At 53.0% G+C, this 18,729-nt stretch overlaps 2 protein-coding genes across 6 annotated transcripts in view; one reads left to right on the plus strand and one right to left on the minus strand.

Annotated features, from left to right (window-relative positions):
- Positions 1-11,022: 11,022 nt before the first annotated feature.
- On the minus strand, positions 11,023-14,868 carry LOC142270115 (PC-esterase domain-containing protein 1A-like). 5 transcript variants are annotated; one of them, XM_075332427.1, is made up of 9 exons: positions 14,795-14,868; positions 14,446-14,678; positions 14,235-14,376; positions 13,846-14,086; positions 13,554-13,649; positions 13,376-13,432; positions 13,247-13,297; positions 12,137-12,208; positions 11,023-11,692 (listed from the first exon to the last, which is right to left on the minus strand). In XM_075332427.1, exons 2-9 carry the CDS (start codon positions 14,622-14,624, stop codon positions 11,481-11,483), a joined length of 1,050 nt encoding a protein of 349 aa, XP_075188542.1. In that variant the 5' UTR covers positions 14,625-14,678; positions 14,795-14,868; the 3' UTR covers positions 11,023-11,480. The 5 variants fall into 5 exon arrangements, with proteins under 5 accessions (XP_075188542.1, XP_075188537.1, XP_075188546.1 ...); XM_075332422.1 differs by having other exon boundaries at positions 12,137-12,211; XM_075332431.1 differs by lacking the exon at positions 13,376-13,432 and having other exon boundaries at positions 12,137-12,211.
- The window catches only part of LOC142262052 (dynactin subunit 1-like), a 15,933-nt gene continuing 11,937 nt past the window's right edge, over positions 14,734-18,729 (plus strand). The window contains 1 exon segment of the mRNA XM_075332332.1: positions 14,734-14,799. Coding sequence (XP_075188447.1) covers positions 14,734-14,799 — 66 coding nt within the window.

An 18,729-nucleotide genomic window follows, 5' to 3' on the forward strand; every position in this document is an offset into this window, starting at 1 on the left:
TTATTGTATCTTCTATAACTGTTACTTGTTTGTATATGATCCTCCTGAATTGTAAAGCGCTGCGGAATATGTTAGCGGTATAGAAATAAAGATTATTATTATATATATATCTCTAGATATAGATATATAGTATAGGTATATATAGATATCTATAGATGTATATAGATATAGTATATATATAATTATGTTATGTTAGGCAACAAAAGATTTAGAATATAAGGCAGCCAAAAGTCGGTGGAATCTCCTCGAGGACGGTGGAGAATCTCACGGCTGCTCTCCAGCTTCTATCTATGTGTAAAGCCCGCTACACACGCTTCAATATATCTCACAATCCGTCGTTGGGGTCAAGTTGTAAGTGACGCACATCCGGCATCATTTGTGAGGTATCTGCGTGTGACATCTACGTGCGATCAGGATTGAACGCAAAACCGTTGATCGCAAACACATCGTATCATTCTCTAGAATTGAGCGTTTTGTTGCACGAACCTAGTGAATTGTAACGTGTGACATCCCTCATACGATTTTGGTGTCTGCGGCTATGTGCGCAGGTGTGCGCTCTGCACCGCAGCTTATAAAAGGTCTGCTTCAGAGCGCAGCTGAAAAGCTGAAGCGCCTCACAATGTCTGTCATTCACTAATCTCTGTCAGTCGGTCACTATCTCTGTCCCTCTCTCTCTGTCCATGTTAGTCTATCCCCCTCTCTCATATACTCACCGATCCCCGGCGCTGCACGGCGTTCACACTGCTCCGGCGGCTTTTACGGTTTTGAAAAAGCCGGCCGCCCATTAAACAATCTCGTATTCCCTGCTTTCCCCGCCCACCGGCGCCTATGATTGGTTACAGTGAGACACGCCCCCACGCTGAGTAACAGGTGTCACACTGCACCCAATCACAGCAGCCGCTGGGCGTGTCTATACTGTGTAGTGAAATAAATAATTAAATAATTAAAAAAAACGGCGTGCGGTCCCCCCCCAATTTTAATACCAGCCAGATAAAGCCATACGGCTGAAGGCTGGTATTCTCAGGATGGGGAGCTCCACGTTATGGGGAGCCCCCCAGCCTAACAATATCAGCCAACAGCCGCCCAGAATTGCCGCATACATTATATGCGACAGTTCTGGGACTGTACCCGGCTCTTCCCGATTTGCCCTGGTGCGTTGGCAAATCGGGGTAATAAGGAGTTATTGGCAGCCCATAGCTGCCAATAAGTCCTAGATTAATCATGTCAGGCGTCTATGAGACACCCTCCATGATTAATCTGTAAATTACAGTAAATAAACACACACACCCGAAAAAATCCTTTATTAGAAATAAAAAACACAAACATATACCCTGGTTAACCACTTTAATCAGCCCCAAAAAGCCCTCCATGTCCGGCGTAATCCAGGATGGTCCAGCGTCGCATCCAGCGCTTCTGCATGGAGGTGACCGGAGCTGCAGAAGACACCGCCGCTCCGGTCACCTCCACGCAGGTAATGAAGACAGCCGCGCGATCAGCTGCTGTCACTGAGGTTACCCGCTGTCACTGGATCCAGCGGTGGCCGCGGGTAACCTCAGTGACAGCTCAACTGATCGCGCTACTCACCTCAGTTGCTGCGTGGAGGTGATAGGAGCGGCGGTGAGTAGCGCGATCAGCTGAGCTGTCACTGAGGTTACCCGCGGCCACCGCTGGATCCAGTGACAGTGGGTAACCTCAGTGACAGCAGCTGATCGCGCGGCTGTCTTCATTAGCTGCGTGGAGGTGACCGGAGCAGCTGTGTCTGCTGCAGCTCCGGTCACCTCCATGCAGCAGCGCTGGAAGCGACGCTGGAGCATCCTGGATTACGCCGGACATGGAGGGCTTTTTGGGGCTGATTAAAGTGGTGAACCAGGGTATATGTGTGTGTTTTTTATTTCTAATAAAGGATTTTTTCGGGCGTGTGTGTGTTTACTGTAACTTACAGATTAATCATGGAGGGTGTCTCATAGACGCCTGACATGATTAATCTAGGACTTATTGGCAGCTATGGGCTGTCAATAACTCGTTATTACCCCGATTTGCCAACGCACCAGGGCAAATCGGGAAGAGCCGGGTACAGTCCCAGAACTGTTGCATCTAATGTATGCGGCAATTCTGGGCGGCTGTTGGCTGATATTGTTAGGCTGGGGGGCTCCCCATAACGTGGAGCTCCCCATCCTGAGAATACCAGCCTTCAGCCGTATGGCTTTATCTGGCTGGTTTTAAAATTGGGGGGGACCGCACGCCGTTTTTTTTAATTATTTATTGCACTACACAGTATAGACACGCCCACCGGCTGCTGTGATTGGGTGCAGTGTGACACCTGTCACTCAGCGTGGGGGGCGTGTCTCACTGTAACCAATCATAGGCGCCGGTGGGCGTGGAAAGCAGGGAATACGAGATTGTTTAATGGGCGGCCGGCTTTTTCAAAACAGTAAAAGCCGCCGGAGCAGTGTGAATGCCGTGCAGCGCCGGGGATCGGGGATCGGTGAGTATGAGAGAGGGCTGCTAACTTCAGTAATTTAGGAGATTAGCGGTCACCGGTGAGCCCTTCACTGGTGACCGCTAATCAGGGCGCGACACAGACAGAGCCGCAGCATGACAATGAAGTCGGGTGAAGTTCATCCGAGTTCATTCTGACAGTGCGGCTCTGTCTGTGTCTGCTGTCATCTGCCATTCAGCTCTGCTACATGGCTGTCTGTGTCTGCTGTCATCGGCCATTCAGCTCTGCTACATGGCTGTCTGTGTCTGCTGTCAGCGGCCATGTAGCAGAGCTGAATGGCAGATGACATAGTAAAAACGCATCCCTACACATTACACACGCTTGTCAAGTCAATAAATAAAAAAAAAAAAAGGGTGCCCAATGCATACGTCACAGAACACATGATCTAAAGGATCGCACACAAAACTGATCAATTTAACATAGACTACTAACGCTCGTGTGACAGCAAATGAACGACCAACGTGCAATCTCATAAGATCCCGTATGCAACCTGGGCGTGTCACATCGCAAATGCGATTGTACAACTAATTGCAACGTGTAAAGTGGGCTTAAGATTGCAAAGACTTTCACTTTATAACTATCCAACATTATTTTCTTGTGCAAACAACTATCATTTTTCAACATTTTTGCCATATAAATAAATCCATTTGTTTTACTCATGGAGATGGAGAAACGAGTGAGACCAACGGATGGAGACGCCAGTGAGAGACATGGATGGAGACGCGAGTGAGAGACACGGATGGAGACACCAGTGAGAGACATGGATGGAGACGCGAGTGAGAGACATGGATGGAGACGCGAGTGAGAGACACGGATGGAGACACCAGTGAGAGACATGGATGGAGACACCAGTGAGAGACATGGATGGAGACGCGAGTGAGAGACACGGATGGAGACGCGAGTGAGAGACATGGATGGAGACACCAGTGAGAGACACGGATGGAGACACCAGTGAGAGACACGGATGGAGACACCAGTGAGAGACATGGATGGAGACACCAGTGAGAGACATGGATGGAGAAACGAGTGAGAGACATGGATGGAGACGCGAGTGAGAGACACTGATGGAGACGCGAGTGAGAGACACGGATGGAGACGTGAGTGAGAGACACGGATGGAGACGCAAGTGAGAGACACGGATGGAGACGCGAGAGAGAGGCATGGATGGAGACGCGAGTGAGAGACACGGATGGAGACACCAGTGAGAGACACGGATGGAGACACCAGTGAGAGACATGGATGGAGACACCAGTGAGAGACATGGATGGAGACACCAGTGAGAGACATGGATGGAGAAACGAGTGAGAGACATGGATGGAGACGCGAGTGAGAGACACTGATGGAGACGCGAGTGAGAGACACGGATGGAGACGTGAGTGAGAGACACGGATGGAGACGCAAGTGAGAGACACGGATGGAGACGCGAGAGAGAGGCATGGATGGAGACGCGAGTGAGAGACACGGATGGAGACGCGAGAGAGAGGCATGGATGGAGACGCGAGTGAGAGGAATGAATGGAGGCGTGAGTGAGACATGGATGGAGACACCAGTGAGAGACATGGATGGAGACGTTAGTGAGAGACATGGATGGAGACACCAGTGTGAGACGTGGATGGAGACACCAGTGTGAGACCTGGATGGAGACACCAGTGTGAGACGTGGATGGAGACACCAGTGTGAGACGTGGATGGAGACACCAGTGTGAGACGTGGATGGAGACACCAGTGTGAGATGTGGATGGTAACACCAGTGAGAGACATGGATGGAAAAATGAGTGAGAGACACGGATGGAGACATTTTACATTATTTAAATAAATTAAAAAAAACGGCATGTGATCCCCACAATTTTGATACCCAGCTATGATAAAGCCCAACAGATAGGGGCTGGTAATCTCAGATTGGGGTGGTCCATGCTTATTGGGAGCCCACCAGCCTAAAAATAGCAGCCTGCAGCCACCCAGGATTGTCGCAACTATTAGATGCGACAATCCCAGCGCTTTACCCAACTTTTCCCTATTGCCCTGGTGCAGTGGCAATCGAGGTAATAAGGAGTTAATGACAGCACACAACAGTCATCAAGCTCAAAATTAGTGATGGGTAGGGGTCTATGAACCCCCCACCACTAATCCTATCAGTAAAAAAAAAAAACAGAAAAATCTTTTATTTGAAATAAAATACAGTACTCTTTTTTCCCCTCCTTATTAACCTCAAAAAGACCTGTTGCAAATGACAGCGTCTTTTCAAGGGAAAAAGGAGATGTAGAATTCTCCAAGGAAATCAAATGAAGCAAGTTTGCTCCTTTATCGACTCCTTTACAAGATGCCTCCAAGTTCTGTTATCTATCGGGGGCAATGTCATCTCCTGAATGGCTCACACCTGGGGTCCTTCACCCTTCCAGATGGGGCGGGATGAGCTTTGTCTGCATTCACAATGAACCCGTGCTGAGACACCATCTGGGGAGTGATGTGAGAGGGAGGAGACCATGAGATGGGGCTCTGTGCAGGTGATAGAAAACAGTGAACTGAAGATGAATGACTCAGATTGCATTACAATTGCAATACAAAAATTTCCCGATTCCATCTCGTAAACTGATGGTAATGAAACACCAGACGTAGCAAGTTTGCTCCTTTATCAACTTCTTTTGAAGACTCCTCCCGATTTGTTATCTATCGGGGTCAATGTCATCTCCTGAATGGCTGACACCTGGGGTCCTTCACCCTTGTAGATGGGCCGGGATGAGATTTGTCTGGATTCACAATGAACCCATCTGGGAAGTGATGATGAAAGAGAGAAGACCCTGAGATGGGGCTCTGTGCAGGTGATAGAAAACTGAAGATGAAGGACTTCAGATTGCAGTACAATTGCCATGAACAGAAATTTCCCGATTCCATCTCGTAAATTGATGGTAGAGAGAACATCAGACAGTAATGACGGACCCGATGGAGTTGATGAAAAAGGTTTTGAGATATGCAAGATCCATTACTAAATGCTAGCCTCCTCCTGGCTTGGGAACTACCAAGATTGGAAAAGAGATGTCTGGACCTTCCTGTAAAGCTTCTGTCTGGTGGAATCCATGGAGAAGCTACAGATTTACAGAATTTTTCTCCTGTTTATTAGGATGTGACCTTGGGAAACGTCTCTCAGGTGAAAGCATCTACTGTATGGATGGGAGATTGAACAGGCAGTGGATGTTATCAGCCATTGTCAGGCAAAGACCTTCCATCTGCCCTGGACTGGAGGATTGGGTGAAGTAGTCATAACTCTGACTTTTCCTGCTCAGAGAGCTTCTCGTTGGGTAGAACGTTGCGTTTTTGCTGGGTTTAGTGTTTTTTCTTGGCCGTTATTGGACGTGTGTTAGCGGCTCCTTGTGTCGCTCAAATATTGCCGGTAAATTTCGGGCTGCACCTGTGTTTGCATTGTTTCTGTGACTATGGAGGAAGCTGGTTAATGGTCTCTCTTCTATCTGGCCATGTGTGTGGTGGGGGCAGAGCACACAGGACAAGCTATATACTCTGTTATCAGCCAGTTCAGGCTAGGAAGTCTGACTGCTGTACAATCCCATTTATCAGCCTCAGCTGCGACCGATGTCAGCTGCTGCGCTTATTATAGACCAGGTCCTTAATCCATAGAGGTAACTCATTGGGGGGCAGCGCTCCCACTCCTCAGCCCCGGTCTATAGTCGCCAGGGTCCAGACGTCTTATCTACGTGTCGTATTAGCAGAAGTGATTCTTAACTTTCTACTTTCTTACTGGAAAAGGCCGAGAGCAGAGAATAAGTTCAGGTCCTGGAGCAAAGGAAAGTCCCCCTGGAAATGCCCGGCGCTGCCAGGAAGTGCTGAGACGTACGGTGAATTCCCCTCCGCACTCAGGACTGCGCGTCATCTGCAACCTTCTCATGGCTGGAGGAGAAGATGAAACGTAATGACCTTCAGCCTGGAGAATCCGGCTCCCTTCCATCTACAGTTGAAGCCCTTCGCTCTCTATAAAGACACATCTGCAGGTTTTTCCCTCCACCCTATATAGACACATCTGCACGTTTTTCTTTCCCGTTTTCGGTCAATTACGAACCAAAAATGTTTCTATTTGTCAAATGCCAGAATAATGAGAGAGAGAATGTTTTCAGGCATTTTTCTTCCTTTCTGCACAGTGAAGTTCCCTCCATGTCATTAGTATTTGGTGGCATTGCCCTTACACTGTGTGACTTGGGGGAAACGTTTTGGATCCTTCCAGAAGCTTCTCACAATACTTGGTGGGATTTGGGCCGATTCCTCCTGACAGATCTGGTGTAGCTGAGCCATGTTTGGAGGTCGCCGCTCGCACCGGCTCTTTTAGCTTTGCCTGTACATTTTCACTAGGATTGAGATCAGGGCTTTGTGATGGCCACTCCAAAACATTGACGTTCTTCTTCGGCCACTTTGTAACCAGTTTGGCAGTAGCTTCAGGTCATTGTCCATTTGGAAGACACATTTCCTCCCAAGCTTTACGTTTCTGGCTGATGTCTTGAGATGTTCTTCAGTATGGCCACATAATCTTCTTTCCTCATGATGCCATGTATTTTGTGAAGTCACCAGTCACTCCTGTATATACACAGTGATTGCACCAGCAGAACAGTGAGTGCAGCTCTGGAGTATAATACAGGAGGTAACTCTGAATCAGTGATGATCAGACCTGTGGATCTTTAGGTTCTCTGGCTTAGGCCTGTCCTTAGCTAAAAGTTTGGTTCAGTCCTCGAACTTGACCCTGGCCCCCGAACCGCATACAAGTCATTGGAGACCCAAACGTCTGAGCTGTAAAATGGTTGTAGTAAGGATTAGGGGGCTGCAATAAAAACAAAAAAAAAATGGGGGTAAGAGCAGGACAAATGACCTGCAAACAAAAGTCGATAGAGAAATTACTTAAAGGGGTCCAGTCATCAAAGCAATTATGATTACATAGCAAGTAAAAAACTAAAAATGTTAAGAGTGCCCCCCAGAGATGGATTTCAGGGTTCCCCCAGATCCAAAATAAAAAAGGGCCTTACAGAGCCTGTTTTCACAGGTGACTCGCACAAAGCCAAAATGGTTAGAGAGCCGCTACAGAGCAGGACTTCTATACCAGGAAGGATCCGTGAACAAATTATTAAAACATCATGTCTGGAAGTACCTGGATGAGAATGAAGTTATCCACCAGAGCGAGCATGGGTTTGTAACAAACAAGTCATGTCAGACTGATCTAATGTCCTTCTATGATGGAATCACTGACTAGGAGGATCAGGGCAATGTGGTAAATATAGTATAAACTTTACTTCAGCAAAGCATTTGATAAAGTATCTCATACCATCCTTATTGAAAAAGTGACCCATGTATGGGATTGACAAGGCTGCGGTTATCTGGATTCATAATTGTCACCATTATTGTACTTGAAGAGTGGCAATAAATGGCTGCACATCCAGTTTGAAGAATGTTTCAGGCGGGATACCACAAGGCTTTGTCTAGGGCCTAGTGTTCAAATTTTAATAAATTATCTAGATCAGGGTAAACCAAACAAATTTTCAGAGGATGCACAGCTAGGAGGGATGGCGAACACTAGAGAAGAGAGATCTAGATAAGCTGGAACAATGGGCAGTGACTAATAGAATGGTATTCATCAGGGAAGAATGCAAAACAGTACATCTGGGCAAGAAAAACAAAAAGAACAGCTACAGAATGGGAGGAATAGAAGTAAGCAACAGCGTGTGTGAAAAAGACTTGGGTATACTAATAGATCACAGACTGCACAGGAGTCACCAGTGTGATGCAGCAGAACAGTTCTGGGATGTAGGAGAAGCAAAGAGTCCAGATCACGTGAAGTCATTATCCTCCTCTACTTCTCTGTGGTAAGACCTCATCTGGAATACTGGGTCCAGTTCTGGACCGCTGTGTCTTTATAGGCTCAGTGCTATCTGCCACCAGTAAATGTCACCAGTTCCAGGTTCCCTAGTTGTAGGGGAGATATTAGGCTTCAGGACCAGGGACAGTGGTGGTAGGGTTAACTGTAGAAGCCGGCTCACAGTAAGAGAATATAAGGAGAAGCATCTCCTGTTTTAGGGAGTGTTGTGTAGGGCAAGCCAAGGCAGAAGTAATGTGCAGGAGGAAGCAGAGGTGACCGGAGTCGGATTGTAGCTTAAGCTCCATGGAGGCGTATTGAGGGTCAAGAGAGCACTCCCTCACCATGCAGGCGAGTATGAACAGTGGTGGATCAGTTTGGCACAGGGACTCAAAGTGAAAGAGGCCGCCTGGCTAAAGGTCAATGTTACTCTAGGAGTGACCCCGAAGAAGTAGCGGAGCTGAGCAGATTACTCCTATCCCAGAGATACACATTGACCCGTGTGGTTAGATACCTGGGGACAGAGACGAGCCAACCTTTCCTTTCCTCCTTGGTACCATTGTGAACGTTGCAGCCGTCATGGAAGAGCCGGTCATACCACGATATTAATGCCTTGTGAGAAGCCAAGTGTGAAATCTGTCACAAAAAAAGTGGAGCAGTGTTTGAAACATGTTGCAAGTAAAGCGCAGTTTTTAACCACTATGGAGTCATCCTGCATAACTGAGCGTAGTATCGCACCATGTGCACCAGACGGTGAGAAGCCACCCTGTGACCAATTACCGCCGCCACAAGGTAAAACTTCCACATACACTCACCCCTTTTTGCCCGTAGTGTGCCAGGGTGAGGACTGAGACCCTTGTCCATGATTGCCGCCCCCAGGTTTACAGTGTGCACACTGCTGAAACCGCAGCAGTTGGCACCGGTGTTTCATCATCCTCTGGGCTGTGGTCAGCAGTGTCCACCAGCCCTCCCACAGACTTCTCCTATGAGCTGTAATCTGCAGACCGTGTCCACCAGCCCTCCCACAGACTCCTCCTCTGAGCTGTGATCCGCAGACCGTGTCCACCAGCCCTCCCACAGACTCCTCCTCTGAGCTGTGATCCGCAGACCGTGTCCACCAGCCCTCCCACAGACTCCTCCTCTGAGCTGTGATCCGCAGACCGTGTCCACCAGCCCTCCCACAGACTCCTCCTCTGAGCTGTGATCCGCAGACCGTGTCCACCAGCCCTCCCACAGACTCCTCCTCTGAGCTGTGATCCGCAGACCGTGTCCACCAGCCCTCCCACAGACTCCTCCTCTGAGCTGTGATCCGCAGACCGTGTCCACCAGCCCTCCCACAGACTCCTCCTCTGAGCTGTGATCCGCAGACCGTGTCCACCAGCCCTCCCACAGACTCCTCCTCTGAGCTGTGATCCGCAGACCGTGTCCACCAGCCCTCCCACAGACTCCTCCTCTGAGCTGTGATCCGCAGACAGTGTCCACCAACTTTCCCACAGACTCATCCCCTGAGCTGTGGTCAGCAGTGTCCACCATCCCTCCCACAGACTCCTCCTTTGAGCTGTGGTGCAGTGATTCACAGACAGTGCCCACCAGCCTTCCCACAGACTCAACCACCTGACACGAGTAGTTGGACATCAGTGCCCTCGGTCTCTTCCACCTCTGGGGCACAACGAGGTGGATGGGCCACAAGACCCCAGGCAGCATCAACGCATAAGTGACTGTTGCATGACTTGTAGCTCATACTGCTTGGTAGACTTCCAAGGGGGTGAGGTGGAAGACAGATGACCATGGACTTCAGGTGCCAACTCTGTGCTTTCCACAGGGGACCAGGTAAAAGACCATGCGAAGGAACTGGGGCCAGTCAGCCATCCAGTCTAAAAGCGCCTCTACATGTTCTGGCCCCACCATTCCTCCAGCGGTACTTGGGCCTACGAATTTACAAATGTCCTGTGGCCGGTGCGCACCCGAGGAAGGAGTTTTATTTGGGTACGTAGCAGGCACAGATCAACTACATCACCAACACCAGCAGTACCACCATGGCCCCCATTTGATGCTCTTCTCATGTTTTTACTACCAAAAAAAATAGGAAGTAGAGAAAAGGCTGCCCAGGGGGGACCAGAGCGACACCGGGCCTCGCCCAGGGGGGGGCCAGCGCAACACCGGGCCGCGCACGGGGGGACCAGCGCGACACCGGGCTGCGCACGGGGGGGGACCAGCGCGACACCGGGCCGCGCACGGGGGGGGGACCAGCGCGACACCGGGCCACCCCTGAGGGCACGGATTACAAAAGAAAAAAAACTCTACTGGGCGATGCCTCCAGATCTCTACACACATGGTCACAGTAGATTTTCTTTTCCTGCAGCAGTCGGCTCAGGATGAGCACAGAACAGCAGAGCGTGAAACTGCGGAAGAACATGGTGGAGAAACCGTGCCGGCCTCTTGGCAGAGACTCCGGCAGATCTGCTGCGGGTCCACACTGCGACTCTCGCATGGCTTTCAGCCTAGGACAGTGGGGTTTATATGCAATCTGATACCTCCTGTGATGACCGTCAGGGGCTGGGATCTGTGGAAATTAAGAACATGGACTTTCCTGATACTCTGCAGAAAATTTATTCCAAATAGGAAAAATGAGCAATGAGACCAAACATGAAAAGTCAACCCCCCCCACCCCCCCCCCAACACAGGGCTCAGACCCTTCATAGACAGACATGTACACACATGTACTCTTCTGACTCCGCACATTACTGACCAAACAGAGAAAGTGAAATCAAACAAAGTAACAAAAACTGATACAAAAGTGCAAAAAAGTAACAAACCGGTCCACGGCTCATCTATAGCAGCATGTGGGAGGGTAAACCATTCATAGAACACAGGAGGAGGTGACGGGCTCCAGGGGCCGCAACGCCACCATTACTAAACAGGGTGCAACACAAACCTTACAGCCAGAGAGCATCCCCTGCCCCCCCTCCAAAGGTGTGAACACTGTCAACAGTTAATAGATTTTTTCCTGAGAACTTCAGTACAGGAAACAAGGAAACATTCACTTCAGAAAAAAAATGCAAAAATCCCAAAACAGTAAAATAGTGCAAGTAACTGGGATCAGGTCCAAACATTCGGGGCCCCGACATGCCCCCGGTCAGTAGAGCCTGCGCGGGGACATCGGAGGTCGGGAGTACGGGTGGATCCAGCCCTCCCTCGGCTTCAGCACCCTCCGAGACGTGATCTTCATGTTCCAGGCTTCTTGTGGGTGCTCAGCATGGGGGTGAAAGGATTCAGAAGTCATGAAGGACGCCTGGGATGGGAGCTGGAAGGTCCTGGCAGTAAATGAAGCCTGGGTGAATGCAGGACCTGGAAGTAAAGGACAAGATGATTGATCAGAAGGCCAGACCAGCCGAGGGGTCTAAAGAGAGTGGTGCAAAACATGGAGGAAAGACAGTCCAAGGACTCCTAAAGGAAGACCTAGCGAGGGGTCTGGATTCTCCACCAAGAGGTTCAGAGGCAGCACCCATAGATTGGCCTAATGTATGGGGGGGTGACTGAGGGCTAAGAAGCAACAACAAACTGACCCAGGTGCCCGGGAGGAAAGACCACCCTGGGGGTACAACTGCTTCCTTATGTCTAAGATAGTGGGGGTGCGATCACTAGGAGTAATCATAATAGAGATGACGCTGCTGCATGTACTGATGCACGCGAGTTCTGGACATACTACTGACGCCATCACATGGACCTCATCGTTGAGGCAGATGCCCTTTTATACATTCCTCCAATGATCCCATAGTGTGTGGTCATTACCTGGAGGAGCTCTGAAGTAACTGGGGGTTAGGTTGGCGCTCATCATTGGACTATCGGTCACAAAGGGCGAAACTGCTGAAACAGAGGAAAACCCCATGAACGGAGGAAGAACATTACAGGGAGAAGTAGGAGGCGAAAGAGTACGACGGGGCCGTGCCAGAGGGAGGAAAAAGGCGACCATGACTACGACGGGGCCGTGCCAGAGGGAGGAAAAAGGCGACTACGACGGGGCCGTGCCAGAGGGAGGAAAAAGGCGACCACGACTACGATGGGGCCGTGCCGGAGGGAGGAAAAAGGAGACGACGACTACGATGGGGCCGTGCCGGAGGGAGGAAAAAAGGCGACGACGGGGCCGTTCCGGAGGGAGGAATGTGAAGACAGCGACGAAGGGGCCGTGACGGAGGGAGAAAAAGGCGACGGGGCCGTGCCGGAGGAAGGAAAAAGACGACAACTATGACGGAGCCGTGCCAAAGGGAGGAAAAAAGGCGACGACGACTACGACGGGGCCGTGCCGAAGGGAGGAAAAAGGCGACGACTACTACGACGGGGTCGTGCCGGAGGGAGGAAAAAGGCGACGCCTACTAAGACGGGGCCGTGCCGGAGGGAGGACAAAATGTGAAGGCGGCGACGAAGAGGCCGTGCTGGTGGTAGAAAAAGGCGACGGAGCCATGCTGAAGGTAGGAAAAAAGGCGAAGGTGAAGATGACAGGGCCTTGCCGGAGGGAGGAAAAGGCAAAGGCATCTACGCTGTGCTGGAAGGAGGAAAAGGCAACAACGACTCGGCTATTCTGGAGCGAGGAAAAGGTAAAGGCAATAACGGGGCCATGCTGGAAGGAGTAAAAGGAGAAGCAGACGACAACGGGGCCGTGCCAGAGGAAGGAAAAGGCGAAGACGACGACGAGGCCGTGCCAGAGGAAGGAGAGGAAGAGGAGATGGCGAGATGCAGGGGGGAGAAAACGAGAAGGTGATGGTGACGACAACCAGGTTGTGTACGAGGAGGAGATGGCACGGTGCAGGAGGGGAGGGAGAAGAGGAGGAGCTGAAGACCAGATTCAGCAGGTGACATGATGGAGGAGAGATAGATGAGAGAGGTCTTGTGCTTGGTCCTCACCATTCGAGCTCAGGTATGTCTCCTTATTGTAGTACCGAGGATATAGGACACCTGGCAAGGAGGCAAGGAGAGGGCGCAGGTCACAGTTATATTGAGTAAATTGATGAAGTAGAAAGCAGTGATACTCACCAGACATTGAGTTGATGCCATGCTCGAAGGACGTGTATTCCCGCATGTACGGGGGGCCTGCGAATACATATGACCAGTCTATGATCTGATCCACGTGGTACCCAGAACCACCAGCTTCTGGCCAGTATACGGTGACCCCCATGACTACTCCAATGGACGGCCAGTAATGGAATCTTACCTTGACTGCAGTGTGCCCACTCTTTGATTGAGGGGTGCAGCATCGCATTTTTTCTTACATTTACAAACTGAGTAGACGCATCATGAAGAGGGGAGCCTGAAACAGCAGAATATAACAGGACTGGCAGGTGCAACAAAGCCCAATGTGTCCCTTGTGGGCTGGGGATAGCACTGTGGACTTTGTCCCGGGTAATGTCCAGAATGGAGACCCCAGATTGTGAGCTCCTCAGACCACAAGACACAATGTATGGAGAACAGATATAATGGGGTGTGGGATAAGTGGTATAACGCACCTTCTGGCATCTTGCCCTTCGGTGGCTCCACGCCCCAGGACTGTGCGATGTGGCTCAGCAGAATATGGGTGTACTTCCGATGTGCCACCTGGTTCCAATGTACAGCGTCGCGGCACCGGTGGCGCAGGTCGCAGCGGAAGTGGTAGTGCATGTCCAGCACGTTCAGCTTGTGGAAATCCGCCAAAGTGGCACTGAAGAAGTTCGCCTCCACCGTATTCATCTGCAGATTGTACACCGTGTTCTGGAAACAGATGCACAGCAGCAAAGACATCAAATGGGTTAATATACATGAACCCCCTCCTCAGCGCGACCGCGGACTGCTATATCCACATGGTCTTCACTTTACATGCAGCCTTCGCATTTCATAGCTCAGACACTGGTGCAGTTACCTCAGGGATTTCCGTATTTTTATATCCGACCGGCGTGGCCATGCTCCAGATGATGAGGCACTGGGGGCTCAGAACCTCCTTGAGGCGTATGAAGAAGCGGTCCAGGTTTGTCTTGTAGCCCTCCAGATAATGGTCATTGTACCTGCAGAAAATGAGGACAATGAGGAACCGTCATCAGTATGGTAGCAGCTACCACAGCGGCTGCGGTCACCTATTGACGTCCCAGACACAAGAGTTTGCTATCAGCACGTCCGGTTGGGGGCCGCTCTTGAAATCTGACAGTATGCTCTCCAGGTACGTGGAGTATGCGCGAGTCAGGAAGTAGAAGCGGACGAGGTGGTGGCCGCTCCGGTACTGCCGCACCTCCCGGTACGTCGTCCCGTTGTGCATTTCATCCAGTTGGCCGCCCTCTATCAGCGAATCATTCAAAAAGGAAAATTCACCCTGCAGACAAAAAAAAACAAACAAAGAAAAACACAGCTTAACCACGGACAGGACCATGAGAACAGCAGCACAGAGGATTTCAGGTAGTGAAGCTCCTGCCATGTTGAAGACCTTACCTTCCGTTTCAGCTGACAATCAGACAGAAACTTGTCATCTTGCAGAAACTTCACCAGGTCTTTATAGACAGATCTCTGGACTAGAAAAAAAAAGAAAAAAAAAAAAAAAAGACTGAAATCGGGAGCCATCACCACCAGGAGCAGCCGGCCCCTGACCTGACTACTGGGGAGAACTGCTCAGACACGAGCCCGGAGCCATCACTACCAGGAGCAGCCGGCCCTGACCTGACTACTGGAGAGAACTGCTCAGACACGAGCCCGGAGCCATCACCACCAGGAGCAGCCGGCCCTGACCTGACTACTGGGGAGAACTGCTCAGACACGAGGCCGGAGCCATCACCACCAGGAGCAGCCGGCCCTGACCTGACTACTGGAGAGAACTGCTCAGACACGAGGCCGGAGCCATCACCACCAGGAGCAGCCGGCCCTGACCTGACTACTGGAGAGAACTGCTCAGACACGAGGCCGGAGCCGTCACCACCAGGAGCAGCCGGCCCTGACCTGACTACTGGAGAGAACTGCTCAGACACGAGCCCGGAGCCATCACCACCAGGAGCAGCCGGCCCTGACCTGACTACTGGGAGAACTGCTCAGACACGAGGCCGGAGCCATCACCACCAGGAGCAGCCGGCCCTGACCTGACTACTGGAGAGAACTGCTCAGACACGAGGCCGGAGCCATCACCACCAGGAGCAGCCGGCCCTGACCTGACTACTGGAGAGAACTGCTCAGACACGAGGCCGGAGCCATCACCACCAGGAGCAGCCGGCCCTGACCCTGACTACTGGGGAGAACTTGCTCAGACACGAGGCCGGAGCCATCACCACCAGGAGCAGCCGGCCCTGACCTGACTACTGGGGAGAACTGCTCAGACACGAGGCCGGAGCCATCACCACCAGGAGCAGCCGGCCCTGACCTGACTACTGGAGAGAACTGCTCAGACACGAGGCCGGAGCCATCACAACCAGGAGCAGCCGGCCCTGACCTGACTACTGGAGAGAACTGCTCAGACACGAGGCCGGAGCCATCACCACCAGGGAAGCAGCCGGCCCTGACCTGACTACTGGGGAGAACTGCTCAGACACGAGGCCGGAGCCATCACCACCAGGAGCAGCCGGCCCTGACCTGACCTACTGGGAGAGAACTGCTCAGACACGAGCCGGAGCCATCACCACCAGGAGCAGCCGGCTCTAACCTGACTACTAGGGATAACTGCTCAGACACGAGCCTGGAGCCATCACCCACCAGGAGCAGCCACCTGACTACTGGAGAGAACTGCTCAGACACGAGCCCGGAGCCATCACCACCAGGAGCAGCCGGCTCTAACCTGACTACTAGGGATAACTGCTCAGACACGAGCCTGGAGCCATCACCACCAGGAGCAGCCGGCCCTGACCTGACTACTGGAGAGAACTGCTCAGACACGAGGCCGGAGCCATCACCACCAGGAGCAGCCGGCCCTGACCTGACTACTGGAGAGAACTGCTCAGACACGAGGCCGGAGCCATCACAACCAGGAGCAGCCGGCCCTGACCTGACTACTGGAGAGAACTGCTCAGACACGAGGCCGGAGCCATCACCACCAGGAGCAGCCGTCACTGACCTGACTACTGGGGAGAACTGCTCAGACACGAGGCCGGAGCCATCACCACCAGGAGCAGCCGGCCCTGACCTGACTACTGGGGAGAACTGCTCAGACACGAGACCGGAGCCATCACCACCAGGAGCAGCCGGCCCTGACCTGACTACTGGAGAGAACTGCTCAGACACGAGCCCGGAGCCATCACCACCGGGAGCAGCCGGCCCTGACCTGACTACTGGAGAGAACTGCTCAGACACGAGGCCGGAGCCATCACCACCAGGAGCAGCCGGCCCTGACCTGACTACTGGAGAGAACTGCTCAGACACGAGGCCGGAGCCATCACCACCAGGAGCAGCCGGCCCTGACCTGACTACTGGGGAGCACTGCTCAGACACGAGGCCGGAGCCGTCACCACCAGGAGCAGCCGGCCCTGACCTGACTACTGGGGAGAACTGCTCAGACACGAGCCCGGAGCCATCACCACCAGGAGCAGCCGGCCCTGACCTGACTACTGGGGAGAACTGCTCAGACACGAGGCCGGAGCCATCACCACCAGGAGCAGCCGACCCTGACCTGACTACTGGGGAGAACTGCTCAGACACGAGGCCGGAGCCATCACCACCAGGAGCAGCCGGCCCTGACCTGACTACTGGAGAGAACTGCTCAGATACGAGCCCGGAGCCATCACCACCAGGAGCAGCCGGCCCTGACCTGACTACCAGGGAGAACTGCTCATACACGAGCCCGGAGCCATCACCACCAGGAGCAGCCAGCCCTGACCTGACTACTGGAGAGAACTGCTCATACACGAGGCCGGAGCCATCACCACCAGGAGCAGCCGGCCCTGACCTGACTACTGGGGAGAACTGCTCAGACACGAGCCCGGAGCCATCACCACCAGGAGCAGCCGGCCCTGACCTGACTACTGGAGAGAACTGCTCAGACACGAGGCCGGAGCCATCACCACCGGGAGCAGCCGGCCCTGACCTGACTACTGGGGAGAACTGCTCAGACACGAGGCCGGAGCCATTACCACCAGGAGCAGCCGGCCCTGACCTGACTACTGGAGATAACTGCTCAGACACGAGCCCGGAGCCATCACCACCAGGAGCAGCCGGCCCTGACCTGACTACTGGGGAGAACTGCTCAGACACGAGCCCGGAGCCATCACCACCGGGAGCAGCCGGCCCTGACCTGACTACTGGAGATAACTGCTCAGACACGAGGCCGGAGCCATCACCACCAGGAGCAGCCGGCCCTGACCTGACTACTGGGGAGAACTGCTCAGACACGAGGCCGGAGCCATCACCACCAGGAGCAGCCGGCCCTGACCTGACTACTGGAGAGAACTGCTCAGACACGAGGCCGGAGCCATCACCACCAGGAGCAGCCGGCTCTGACCTGACTACTGAGGAGCACTGCTCAGACACGAGGCCGGAGCCATCACCACCAGGAGCAGCCGGCCCTGACCTGACTACTGGGGAGAACTGCTCAGACACGAGGCCGGAGCCATCACCACTAGGAGCAGCCGGCCCTGACCTGACTACTGGAGAGAACTGCTCAGACACGAGGCCGGAGCCATCACCACCAGGAGCAGCCGGCCCTGACCTGACTACTGGGGAGAACTGCTCAGACACGAGGCCGGAGCCATCACCACCAGGAGCAGCCGGCCCTGACCTGACTACTGGAGAGAACTGCTCAGACACGAGGCCAGAGCCATCACCACCAGGAGCAGCCGGCCCTGACCTGACTACTGGGGAGAACTGCTCAGACACGAGGCCGGAGCCATCACCACTAGGAGCAGCCGGCCCTGACCTGACTACTGGAGAGAACTGCTCAGACACGAGGCCGGAGCCATCACCACCAGGAGCAGCCGGCCCTGACCTGACTACTGGGGAGAACTGCTCAGACACGAGGCCGGAGCAATCACCACCAGGAGCAGCCGGCCCTGACCTGACTACTGGGGAGAACTGCTCAGACACGAGGCCGGAGCCATCACCACCAGGAGCAGCCGGCCCTGACCTGACTACTGGGGGGAACTGCTCAGACACGAGGCCGGAGCCATCACCACCAGGAGCAGCCGGCTCTGACCTGACTACTGGGGAGAACTGCTCAGACACGAGCCCGGAGCCATCACCACCAGGAGCAGCCGGCCCTGACCTGACTACTGGGGAGAACTGCTCAGACACGAGCCCGGAGCCATCACCACCAGGAGCAGCCGGCTCTAACCTGACTACTGGGGAGAACTGCTCAGACACAAGGCCAGAGCCATCACCACCAGGAGCAGCCGGCCCTGACCTGCCTACTGGAGAGAACTGCTCAGACACGAGGCCGGAGCCATCACCACCAGGAG

This window comes from Anomaloglossus baeobatrachus, chromosome 1 (assembly GCF_048569485.1).
Source record: "Anomaloglossus baeobatrachus isolate aAnoBae1 chromosome 1, aAnoBae1.hap1, whole genome shotgun sequence".
Lineage (NCBI taxonomy): Eukaryota > Metazoa > Chordata > Amphibia > Anura > Aromobatidae > Anomaloglossus > Anomaloglossus baeobatrachus.

Coding starts and splice junctions, on each gene's coding strand:
- LOC142270115 (XM_075332422.1), bottom strand. CDS start 14,624: ATGCACAACGGGACGACGTACCGGGAGGTGCGGCAGTACCGGAGCGGC. Junction 14,377..14,445: donor TGTGTCTGGGACGTCAATAG/GTGACCGCAGCC, acceptor CATTTTCTGCAG/GTACAATGACCATTATCTGG. Junction 14,087..14,234: donor AAAATACGGAAATCCCTGAG/GTAACTGCACCA, acceptor ATCTGTTTCCAG/AACACGGTGTACAATCTGCA.